Source organism: Camelina sativa, chromosome 3 (genome assembly GCF_000633955.1).
Source record: "Camelina sativa cultivar DH55 chromosome 3, Cs, whole genome shotgun sequence".
NCBI lineage: Eukaryota > Viridiplantae > Streptophyta > Magnoliopsida > Brassicales > Brassicaceae > Camelina > Camelina sativa.
Window position 1 is genome coordinate 9,948,831 of NC_025687.1, and position 11,952 is coordinate 9,960,782.

The 11,952-nt window shown below is 35.2% G+C and overlaps 4 protein-coding genes and 1 non-coding gene across 5 annotated transcripts; 3 read left to right on the plus strand and 2 right to left on the minus strand.

The window, feature by feature from the left end:
- Positions 1,563–4,161, plus strand: LOC104776298 (F-box protein 7). Its single transcript, XM_010500333.2, has 10 exons — positions 1,563–1,695; positions 2,029–2,112; positions 2,222–2,334; positions 2,437–2,650; positions 2,804–2,877; positions 3,000–3,053; positions 3,155–3,265; positions 3,358–3,416; positions 3,675–3,885; positions 3,977–4,161. The coding sequence occupies exons 1-10, from the start codon at positions 1,686–1,688 to the stop codon at positions 4,034–4,036; spliced, it is 990 nt and encodes a 329-aa protein (XP_010498635.1). The 5' UTR covers positions 1,563–1,685; the 3' UTR covers positions 4,037–4,161.
- On the minus strand, positions 4,081–4,761 carry LOC104776297 (acetyltransferase At1g77540-like). The gene is made up of 2 exons (XM_010500332.1): positions 4,450–4,761; positions 4,081–4,365 (listed from the first exon to the last, which is right to left on the minus strand). The coding sequence occupies exons 1-2, from the start codon at positions 4,696–4,698 to the stop codon at positions 4,285–4,287; spliced, it is 330 nt and encodes a 109-aa protein (XP_010498634.1). The 5' UTR covers positions 4,699–4,761; the 3' UTR covers positions 4,081–4,284.
- On the plus strand, positions 4,839–6,431 carry LOC104776299 (BTB/POZ domain-containing protein At1g21780). Its single transcript, XM_010500334.2, has 4 exons — positions 4,839–5,054; positions 5,142–5,287; positions 5,477–5,592; positions 5,675–6,431. Exons 1-4 carry the CDS (start codon positions 4,942–4,944, stop codon positions 6,278–6,280), a joined length of 981 nt encoding a protein of 326 aa, XP_010498636.1. The 5' UTR covers positions 4,839–4,941; the 3' UTR covers positions 6,281–6,431.
- Positions 6,635–8,704, plus strand: LOC104776300 (TLC domain-containing protein 2-like). The gene is made up of 3 exons (XM_010500336.2): positions 6,635–7,034; positions 7,705–7,982; positions 8,172–8,704. The coding sequence occupies exons 1-3, from the start codon at positions 6,776–6,778 to the stop codon at positions 8,499–8,501; spliced, it is 867 nt and encodes a 288-aa protein (XP_010498638.1). The 5' UTR covers positions 6,635–6,775; the 3' UTR covers positions 8,502–8,704.
- TRNAQ-UUG lies at positions 8,842–8,913 on the minus strand. Its single transcript has one exon. It is a non-coding gene; the product is annotated as a tRNA-Gln (tRNA).

Below are 11,952 nucleotides of genomic sequence, written 5' to 3' on the forward strand. Positions count from 1 at the left end.
ATATATATATATATATATATTTACATGATTATTAATTTATGATATTATTGGGACTATATTTTACATGGGGATTTCAAAAAAAATATTATCTTATTATCTTATCGAATTTTGTTAATTTTTACACTGTCCCGACTTGGGACTAGTAAAATTTATTAATTTATAGTGTTTATTAATTTATAGAGTATTAATTTATAGAGGTTTTACTGTATATATATATATATATATATATATGTACTTATGCATATTCATAACTCCAAATTTTAGAATTGAAATGTGACTTATTAAATTTGAGATAATAAATTTTATGAGGTCTTCTATATACTAATCTAGTAAAAAAATCAAATTGAAAATAGAATGACTAATCTATTGAGCTTTTTATAAACCACATTTTTAATCACCAACCTAAACATTTTTGGTTCAAATTTGGTATGTTCTTCTCAGTTTACAAATCAACCACATAATCAAGTTATAAGATTTTTTTGTTATGATTTTGATCTAATATTAGTAATTTGTATAATTTTACTCAAATTTTGAACAAAAGAAAAAATCAAATAACTGGCTATTAGTTTGCTAAAATAATTGGCTATTAGTGTACTTGATTGTTTTTAAATTGAAAGAAATTTGAAAAATGCGTCTTTAAATAGATATTTTGTTTATTGGTTATGTTTTTTTTTTTGCAAATAATGTTTAACTTATCTAGCTTATTATTATTATTATTTTTGTCAAAATAGCCGATGATGAGCACATCCAAATAAAAAGTGATTAAGATTATAAAAAGTTATAAAAATATATTTTTAACAAAACTTTATAAATCAGAAAAATGAATAGCCGTAAAACCAGTTTAGAAATTCTACAACGGAAATACTCTCAATGAGAGAATTATTATCAAATTTCCTCTATAAAACATGAATTAGCAATGTTAATATCTTTAAACTTTCATTTTCCCGTGCGGCAACGCACGGACCCGCTTCCTAGTTACCTTTATAGCATAAGAGTGTTTCATGAGTACGACTTCATAAAATATACGGTGCTAAAGGATCTCACCTTTCGCTGAAGATCTACGTATCCGACGAGGATGAGAACGAGATATGTTAGGGATTTTGACCATTTTGTGCTTGAGGCCAAAAAGGAAATGCAGAATGTGGAGCTAGCTAGCTTGTTGATCACACTCACTCATTGATCACACTCACTCAATTGGGACTAGCTAGGAAATACATGGGAGATGAATAAACTTTGTTGTAATGCATTTTATTGTTAAGCTAATTCTCAGTTTTTGTAAGTTTTTTTCTTTTATTTTTAAGGTTTTAGAATACAAAAATTAATTAATCTAAAAGACTAAATGATTGTCACAATTTTTGGTTATTCTTGATTTCTTGCCTAAACGAATTAAGGAGGAACCACTGTAACTCTCTAATATTATCAGACGAGACGGTCAAACAAAACCACTTGGTTAACGAGATATTGAAACCGACCTTGGAACTGATCTGAACTCAGATATGTCGGTTTTGTTGGAATAACGTGAACCTCGAGAAAAACAAATAAAACTAAAATAAATTATTTAATTAGAAAAAAAAAAGACAGAGAGAGAGAGTCTGGTTCTATCGTCTTATTGTTTTCCCGGTAACAGGGAGCGCGCACGGGCGGCTACGAACTCGCCGGATTTTTCAAATCGTCCAGCAGTTACCATGACTTCAGGTATTCCGATTCTTTTTTTTTGGTAATTTTGACAAATTTTTCATCGGATCCATATATGACATCAAGAACAGATAAAATTAATTTGATTTAAATTTTCTGTTTTTTTCTTTTCGATTTTGATAAATTTTGAACAGTTGTATCATGGTTTTGTGGGTCTGATTACGTTTTCTCTATATTTGTGTTTTGGATCATAATTGATCTGGTAGGTCTTGTGAGAATGTACTCTTATCACAAATTGAGAAAATGATATACGAGTTGTATTTACGATATGAAAGGAGAGTGTTGTGGCTAATTACTGATTCGCTTGTTGTCTCTTCTTCGTTGTCGTCACAGATGCTCTCACTATACCATCTGAGCTCGAATCTGCGTTGCGGCTCAGGACTGTCCAATACTTTATCACTAAGAGGCCTTGGCTTGGTACATCTAAATCTAATCATTCTCTACTGTGTTTTCATCTTTTATCACAAATTGTATATTACGTTTTAGAGATGAGTAGTTACATCATATATTTTTTCCCATGTTGTAGATCTCTATGGAGTCCATGTGAGGCCTGTGGCACCATGCGGAAGTACAAGCAGTATACCCCATTATGATCCAGCTTTGATTCATCGTTGCTTGCCTGATGAGCTTCTTTTCGAGGTTTTGATCTTCCCTTTCTTCCTTTTTCTTGTTTCCTCGTTACACTACTAGTCTTTCCCATGTTGTTTCGTATGTACTCATGGATATGATGTTACTTCGTAGGTGTTTGCTCGGATGATGCCTTATGACTTAGGTAGAGCAGCTTGTGTATGCCGAAAGTGGAGGTACACTGTTCGAAACCCTGTCTTCTGGCGTAATGCTTGCTTGAAAGCTTGGCAGACTACTGGTGTTATCGAAAACTATAACATCTTGCAGTCTACATATGATGGATCTTGGAGGAAAATGTGGCTTCTTAGATCCAGAGTTCGTACTGATGGTAAATCCATCCCCTTCCTTCATGAGATTCTACCACCTAGTGATTGTTGTGGTATCACTATGTATTCCTTTATTCATCAAAGTAACCTTATGTCATACTTATCAACTCTTCATATATGTATGATTACTTTCAAACTGTGTGTCTTCTTCTCAGGTCTTTATGTGAGTAGGAATACTTACATTCGAGCTGGGATTGCTGAGTGGAAAATTACAAATCCAGTTCATATAGTAAAGTCTTTGTCTTCTTTCATAGCCTTGCTCTCTTTTCTTCATCCATAGGCTTACTTCTGTCCCATACAGACACATTTATTGAGTGGCCTCTTCTTCATTTGGAATTTGTTTTGTTGCAGGTTTGTTATTACCGCTACATAAGATTCTACCCATCTGGCAGATTTCTTTACAAGGTTTGCACACTTTTAATCTAACTAGGTATAAATGTGAGTTGCTGGCAGGATCGACTCTGATAATTCTCAACATTGGTATATTTTGTTATTATATTCTCCAGAACTCATCGCAGAAATTGAAGGATGTTGCCAAGTACATGAACTTTAAGGCTTCTTCTAAATCTGACAATCTTTACAGAGGCACCTATACATTGTCAATGTCAGATGATAAGGTTAGCTGCTTTGCTTCCAACTGCTTTATTGGCTAGAGATCATCAACAACATTACATCTTCATTATACTGAAAACATACTCTTTTTTTGCAGATTGAAGCAGCTGTTCTGTACCCAGGGACAACCCCTACGGTCTTAAGGATCCGTTTAAGGTATTTCAATCCCTCAAAACAGGACAATGAATTTATCTTTTCGATAGAATCGTTTAGACCCTTACCGGGAATCTAGACTTGTTTAAAAGGATCTAACCTTTTGGGAAGAATGCATCTTACTTATCTTTAAGTACCGTGTGTCTAATGAATGTGAATGTGATGAATAGTCCTATGATAAGCCAAAAGATGGTTTAAAGTTGAGTAGCTCCTAGTCATTGTGATCTTTACTATGGGTTTGTTTTTTGTGGGTGTGGTTAGGTTAAGAGGAACAGCGATTGGAGCGAATAACCGGATGGATTTGTTGTCACTTGTGACAAGTGGTGTGAACGATGACGAAGTAAGCAACACAGAAGAAGACATTCTTGGCCTAGTTGAAGGTTGGGAAGACGATGAAACTCACAACCCGGATATACCTGCTGTCTCACACAAGAGGGGTATGACTCCATTCGTCTTCGTTCCTTTCGAAGAGGCAAGTAAAACCATGGCAATCGTGCTTTATTATTCCCTTTGTTCATTTCGTTTACAATTGATTTTGACCTGGATCTGTTTCTTAATGTTAGGTTGATCAATCTGTTTTGAACTTGCCACCGGATAAAATGGATTACTTTGTCACCGGCTAAAAAAAAAAGACACAAGAACAACGTTTCTGTACAAATATGTAATATAGAATAATGTATTTTTGTCACGTTTTATTTTTATAATGTTGACAACATTAGTGTTTTGTTGCTGTCGAATTGTGAAAAAATACAATACATACCGGGATTTTTGTTTTTGTTGTTACAGAGACATGAAATAAGCTTTATAATAATGTAACCTGAAGTGTTTTAAGTTTTATTACACCAAAAGGCTTTTCAAGTAGAAGATGAGATCAGATGCTAGACTTGATGGTCTTGGAATCCTCTGAGTAAACCAGATGCTTCCACGATGGGTTCCGAGGAAGAAACGTATCCTGCAAAAAAAAACACGAGACATTTCATAAAAACAGTACAAGAATCTGATATCAAATACACAGTTTTGAGGAAGAAGAGTATACGGAGACGTAGGAGCAAGTGGGGACGATGGAGAAAGAGTGTTCGGAGGCGTGTTCGAAGGCGGCGACGCAGAGATACGAAGCCAAACCTAATCCTGCTTTCGACGGCGGTACAAAGGTTCGAACCAGATCCATGATGACTTTACTACCTTCGTTCTTCATCTTGTATTCTATGAAAGCTTCGTGATCCTCCGTCTCGAATCTATGCCTCCCTTCGTTCCACACGATCTTCGGTTTCTCCTTCGTCGCCATTTTTTTTATCTGATTCTGATCACTCTCTAACTCGTTTCGTCGTCTCTTTCCAATATCTAATTGGTTATTTAACTAAACCGGAGCGAACCGGGTTTAATGGATTTAAAAACGCCACATCTTCGTACACGTGGCAAGCGATGGAGGCACCTGAGTGTGTAGTTGTTTGCTTCGTCGTGTTATTTTGGCGTGAAGTAAAAGAGTTGAGAGAGAAAGGAAGTCAAAACTTAGAGAGAGAGAGAGTGGATGGGGGACACGAAGGTGGAGACAATCTCGAGGTTAGCTCAATGGAGGATTGAGAATTTTGGACCTTGCTCTTTCAAAAAATCAGATCCTTTCAAAGTTGGGATTTGGAATTGGTATTTCTTTCTACTTTTGGGTTTTTTTTTAACATCTGGGGAATTTTTTCTCGGATTGATTTTTGTGTGTGTTTGGATGTAATGAAGGCATCTGTCAATAGAGAGGAACCGTTATTTATCAGTGAGGCTATTCCCAGAACTGTCTAGAGTAGCTAAGGAGCAACCTCCTGTTGCCAAATTTGTTCTTCGTGTCTCCAACGTTGGTCCTAATCGTAGATTCTACATCTCTCCTGGTATGTGTTGGTTTCTCAATTTGACTTTACTGGATTTGAAAATTTGGAATTATTGGTTGAATTAGGGATTTCAGAAAATAGTGAATTTAATTTATATTGGAATGAGATGGAACTATGGGAATATAGTTAGAACTGAAATTTAGCTTTTGTTTATAAGTTAGCTGAGAGATACTCTGTATTGTGGTGCAGTTTATGAAAAACTACTGCGTACAACTGATGATTGTGTGTGGCATGTGGATTCCAGCTTCCACGGTCGATTCACCATTGATGTCGAGTTTCTTGATCTCAAAATCTTCCCTTTGAATGTAATATGTCTTTAGTTTCTTCGAGTTTCTCTTGCATTTTGCTTGCGATGTTTGATCAATTTAAATCAGAATATAAATCCAGGGTGGTGAAGCTTCACCTGTTTGGCCAACTGATGAAACAATGCAATCAATCTCAACACAAACCACTCTCAAATGTTTATCCCGGATGCTAGAGGAAAGCATCCTAACCGATGTAACAATCCACACAGCCGACGGCACGCTCTCTGCTCACAAAGCCATCCTCTCGGCTAGCTCAACGGTATTCAAAAGCATGTTCCACCACGACCTCAAGGAAAAAGAATCATCCACAATCCACATCGACGACATGTCAAGAGAATCTTGCATGGCTCTCCTAAGTTACCTCTACGGGAACATAACCCAAGAAGACTTCTGGAAACACAGGCTCGCTCTACTCGGTGCTGCAAACAAGTACGACATAACGGATTTGAAAGCGTCATGCGAGGAAAGCTTAATGGAAGATATAAACTCGGGTAATGTGCTCGAGAGGCTACAAGAAGCATGGCTTTATCAGCTGGAGAAACTGAAGAAAGGGTGTCTGATGTACTTGTTTGATTTCGGAAAGATTTATGATGTCAGAGAAGAAATCAGTAGTTTCTTCAGGCAAGCTGATCGAGAACTGATGCTTGAGATGTTCCAAGAGGTTTTATCAGTTTGGAAACCGGTCTAAAATATTACCTGAATATATCAGTCTGATGGTGTGTTTTGTTTATAGTCGTCGTGTTCCACCTTGTGTGTGTGTAAAACAACTACTAACAACGCAGTTCATTGATTTTGTTGTACTGTGTATATAGTAAGTGTATTGGAGTGGTTTGCCCATCTTTCCGAATCATGATTACATATGGGCTGACTAATTCTCAAAATGGGCCGTAACTAGGCCTTGTCGACATCGAAACGTCGGCATTGACATTGTTATTAATTTAGATGACTCAGCCATTCAAGAAGGATCAAGTACCGAAGGACACGTGTCCGTTGCGTCCCAAAGAGGCTACTACGTTAAAGGGCATTTGTATAAGTCTCTTCCGCCAATATTGGAAATGTATATCATCGGAGATTCCAGCTGAGAATCCAATTTAGGGTTGAGCTTTGCCGGACTTACTAAGGAATCTACGGGGCGGGCGGAGAGAGAGAGAGAGAGAGAGAGAGAGAGAGAGAGGGGTTTTCGATGGCGAGGAACGGGACTGGGAGCACGGGAGGGAAGAAGAATGGAGCAGGGCAGTTCTTTCTAGCGACGCTGCTTCTATGGCTAGTCTCCGTCGTGTTTGAGATTGTTTTCAATCTCCGGAACGAGCTTCTATGGGTGATATGCGGTGGATGCTTCTTTCAATTGATGAATTGGGTGGTTCGTTCGTGGATTTCTCGTGACCCTCTCTTTGTTAACACCTCTGTCTCGCTTTTGCACTCTATCGTTACCTCCGCATCAGGTCCCCGCTTCCGTCTTTTTCTCTCTGTTTATGCTTAGTTTATTGGATTCAATTACGTTCTCCATTTTGCTTTGGTGCGCTCTGTGTTTTATGCCCTTGCATTAGTTCATTGTTTCCGTTTGAATTGTTCTTATGATTGCTTGATTATAGTGGTATGGTTTGCTGTCTCTATGCTATTTTCTTGTAATCACTTTGAATCTCCCGTGTAATTTTTTTGTCAGAGACAGATTTTGATGTTTTAGGTTAATGAGGTAAAAAGTATATTAACTCTTCAACTTCCAATTTTTATCTGTAGCTTTGTTGATTCCATGATTGGGATGTGGGTAAATAAGTTGTTTCGCTTGTTGGTCTATGAGTTGGTATTAGTAAGGGGAGGAGAATTTTTGCTTTCTTATCAGAATGCCATTTGTTTCTTGGATTGCGGCAACCGTTCTTATAAAGCATATACCTTCGATTGTATTATCTTTTGGGTCTGGGGAGCTTACTCGTTGCTTCTATTTAAGCGGATCATTTAGTCTTAGTAGTTATACTTATTATACCCTTGAATGTATGTATTAATACGGTTTAAAAGACCATTACACCATCTGTTTTGCCATTATTTTGTTATATGATAGTTTCTTCACCAAGCCATACTGATTAAGTTCTACTCTCCCACTTGTGTTAACTACAGTGGTTTTTATTCTGCTCAATCAATGCTTAGCCAAAGGGTTAGACGAGATGTTCGATCATTCTGAGTTGGTTGGTGGTACTTGGAAATGGGCATATCCAGCTTTGTGTTTCTCATGCGGCTACTTTGCATATGACCAGTGGGATATGCTTCAGTACCGTTTATACAGCGGCTTAATACCTTCAATTCTAGTTCACCATCTCGTCCTCCTTGTTTGCTTCACATTGGCTCTGTACCGAAATGTAACCATCAACTACCTGATTCTTACTCTCATTTGTGAGGTACGTTCCACTTTTTTCTTCCTGAAGATTTTTTTTCTGTCTATTTTCTGTTTCTTTTGCGGACCATGCTAACATTAGCTTTAGTTTCATATATATCGTATCCCAGTTGGACATAGACTACAGTATTCAACTCCACAACATGTACCTATGTGAACCAAAGTGACATTTGTTATTTCAATGTGTAAACAGATGCATTCGATCTTTCTGCACGTGAGGAAGCTAAGGAGAATGGCGGGAATCCGAGACAGTAACACGGCATTGGTGAAACTGGAGTGGGTACTAAACTGGACAACCTTTGTGTTTGCGAGGTGCATTCCTCACATTCTCATCACTGTCAAGCTCATCAAAGACGCACACAAGTTTGGGAAAGGCGTGGAGTTACCGCTAGCGCTGTCTGGTATGACGGGAATGAACATCCTCAATGTCGGGCTAGGATTGGATCTGTTTCATGCTTTTAGAAGAGAGAGAAGTACAAAAAGAAATCAAGAGAACATCAATCATCGCAACCATGGAGAATGATAGCCAATTTAGACGCTCTCAATTGCATAATATATGGTTTGTTGTGTAACTACTACCCCACTCATCTGTTGTTTATGTATCTGAGGTGTTCCTACTAAGTTCTAATAGCATTCAGATTTGTATGTACTAAAGGGAAAAAACTATTTGTAAATGTTATTTATTGACGATTACAATTAGGCTTGGCATTCGGTTTTTCAAATTAAGTTTTGGTTCGGTTTGAAGAAGTGATCTTGGTGTGGTTTATCTAATTAGTATTATATATTTTGATGAATATTGGTTTGGTTCGATTTTGCTATCTCTTATTACAATGTACAGTATGGAGAAAAAAAAGATGCAAGAGAGGTCCTACCGGGAGTCGAACCCAGGTCGCTGGATTCAAAGTCCAGAGTGCTAACCACTACACCATAGAACCTCAGGTGACTGTATGTTGCATGTACCATTTTAGAATATAACGAAAAGAATTTGTTACCGAATTGAATTCTACTGTTACTGTGAGCAACAATATTAAAATTAAAATAATAATAATCATATATTCTACTAGGTTTTGCTATGTAATAATGTAAGTAACAAAGTGATATATGTGTATAAATATTCATATTAATGTAATGGAACAAGTGCATATATTGTTTAATAAAGAAAGAAAAATTGGATAACTGTTGTAGTTGAAATGATTCCACGTATACGTCACTTTCTTTAGTTCAAGACTTTGAAATTTGAATCCCACATGTTGTTGTCACTCATAATATCATGACCTACGTTTATAACATACAGACCATGCATTATCATTCAATATCAATTTATTATGGTCGTAAAATCTCATATTTTGTAAATAATTTACCCAATCACACACTCAAATATATGTTGAAATAAAAGAGTAACGTTGGGAAGTAATGAAGACTTACTCGATCGCACGGCCATATCTCAAATTTTGGGTTTCATTCTTGGTTTCTATTTGTAGTCCGAGAATCTCTATTACCCTCACCACATCTTTATTGGTGCAATCGGTTAATCCCTTAACATTCACTAAATTCCCTAATGCGAAAATACGATAGCGCTTTCTCCCTAACACTGAAAGCAAATGATTTTAATACAAACTTAAAAGCTTATTCAAATCAGAAAGAAATAAAACTTCTTCAAAACCAACACAAATTTATTACCGCCAAAGATAAGAAATATTAAGTAAAAATAATTTAAAATACTTTTAATACATTTTAAAATATTAAATCAGAAACACTATTTATTATTTTGTACATACCACTAATTTACTTCTTTATTTTTTTGTCATCAAACACTAATTTATTTTGATTTCTAAATGTACTCTATTACATATCTTGTATAAAATAATTCATTTGCTCAGTTATAAATTAATATTTTTGCAATTTATTCTTAAAAATACCTTTTGAATTTACATTTCTAAAATATCATAGAAATTTAAATTTTGTATGAAATAAACTACAAATGAGATGATAAAATGCTTACTAAGTTACTCATTTCATTAATATGTTGTTAATTCAAATGTAATCTTTACAGTTTAAAACATGATATTTTTCATAAAGTTAAAATAGAATTACAAGGATTAAAATAGAACTGAATGAACCTAATTTATTTGAGAGAATAAAAAGAATATGTAAAATGCACCCATCATAGTGAAGAAGAAAAACATGTAGGAAAGAGAAAGACAATTAAAAAAAGGACATGACAAGTGGTAAACAAAATAAAACGAAATTAAAAAAAAAAAAAAAATCAAATAATCAGATGCAAAGACGGGATTCGAACTTGGCACTTAACATGCGGCACACTATAACCAACCGAGCTAAGGGATCATAATACGAATTGAAAACATTAGTTTATTATTTCTATGCATATGCAGCCGGTTGGCCATAACTTAATTTAACTTATGTATCACAAAAAAACTTTAAAATATGGGATTCGGAAATATTCAACGTATTGGCTGCCTATCTCTATGGGTGTGTCTATGCATACGCAGAAAACTTTAAAATATGGGATTCGGAAATATACAACGTATTGGCTGCCTATCTCTATTGGTGTGTCTATGCATACGCAGATCACTTGGGCTTACGTCCTGATCAAGGATCCTTGTCTTGTTCATTATATATGAAGTTTTCTATTCTTTGTGATATTTATATCTAAGAATTTTTGGATCAATCTAAATGGGATTATTACTATAAAAAAAAAGAATCATTTAATTCTTCGAAATCTTTCATATATGTTAGGTAAAAAATATATAGGTAGGTGGTCCAGGTCCTAATTTTGAATACGATCATCTATTATAATGGTCCCGTTTTACCCTACAGCCAACGCTCTCGACAAAATGAAAAGTAAATTTACGAAATTTATGCAAAAATCTTATTAATTCTTTCACTTATACTTATACATTTGATATGTAAAACAATTATGATAAAACCATGGTCAACAAAACTCTAATCGACTAAACATTCAACTATACCATTACTCGATCGTTGATGTTTCTTGACTATCCAACTTTGTTTTAATTTGTTCCGAGAGCTACCCACAACTACACTTTGCAAGGTTTTTAAACTTGCTTTGCTGAATAAGAACTATTTTCCTGACCAGACAAAAGAACAATCGATTACTACACACTTTCAGCAAACCTGTTCAACATAGGGCACGAAAAAAAAGTGGACAAAAGTCACAAAACAAACAAATGTCTACTCGTCCTTTTATTAACCTAAAAATTAGGTTTTCCTTCGCATCAGTCTTACCACATTGATAATTTTTTTATAATTTTCCTTCGAGTAGTCACATTGCTTTCCTACTTTTGATTGAACTCAGCCAAATTAAAAGCCACTTTTTTCCTTTGAGTTGTCATCTCAAACACAATAAAGTTCAAATATCAAAATCAGTTGTCAAATGAATCTACTATTGATCTCAACATTTTAACCAATTTCGTTCGAATCAAAAATGAACTTGGTAAAACATATGACATGAACAACTCGCCAACATAAACCGATGTGCTATATAACTATCTCGATTTTTCTAATATATACTAGTATCACAAAAAAAAAACTAAAAAATATGGGATTCGGAAATATACAATGTATACAAAAGAGACAACTATAAGACAATGTGAATGGGGCAATGCTTTGGGGTCCATTTTTTGTGCTCCAATGTTTCCCACTATTGTGAACAAGCTAACATGGACTCGTCTTCTTGCATAATAACTTGTACTACTCTCATTTATAAAATAATAAAAAGGAATTAAGGTGAGCACTAAAAGTCTAAGTAGAGAAAACTTCAAGAATCCCATGCAAAATTATTTATATTAAAGCAACTCACTTTCCTAGTTTTCTTCTCTCTTTAATTGTACCTTTATTTTTTTTGTTTTCAAAAATCAAAACTTTCTCCTTTGTCATATTGAAATAATGATAAAAGGCTATTTTGAGTTTTGACCCTTCTCCCATCTTTTAAT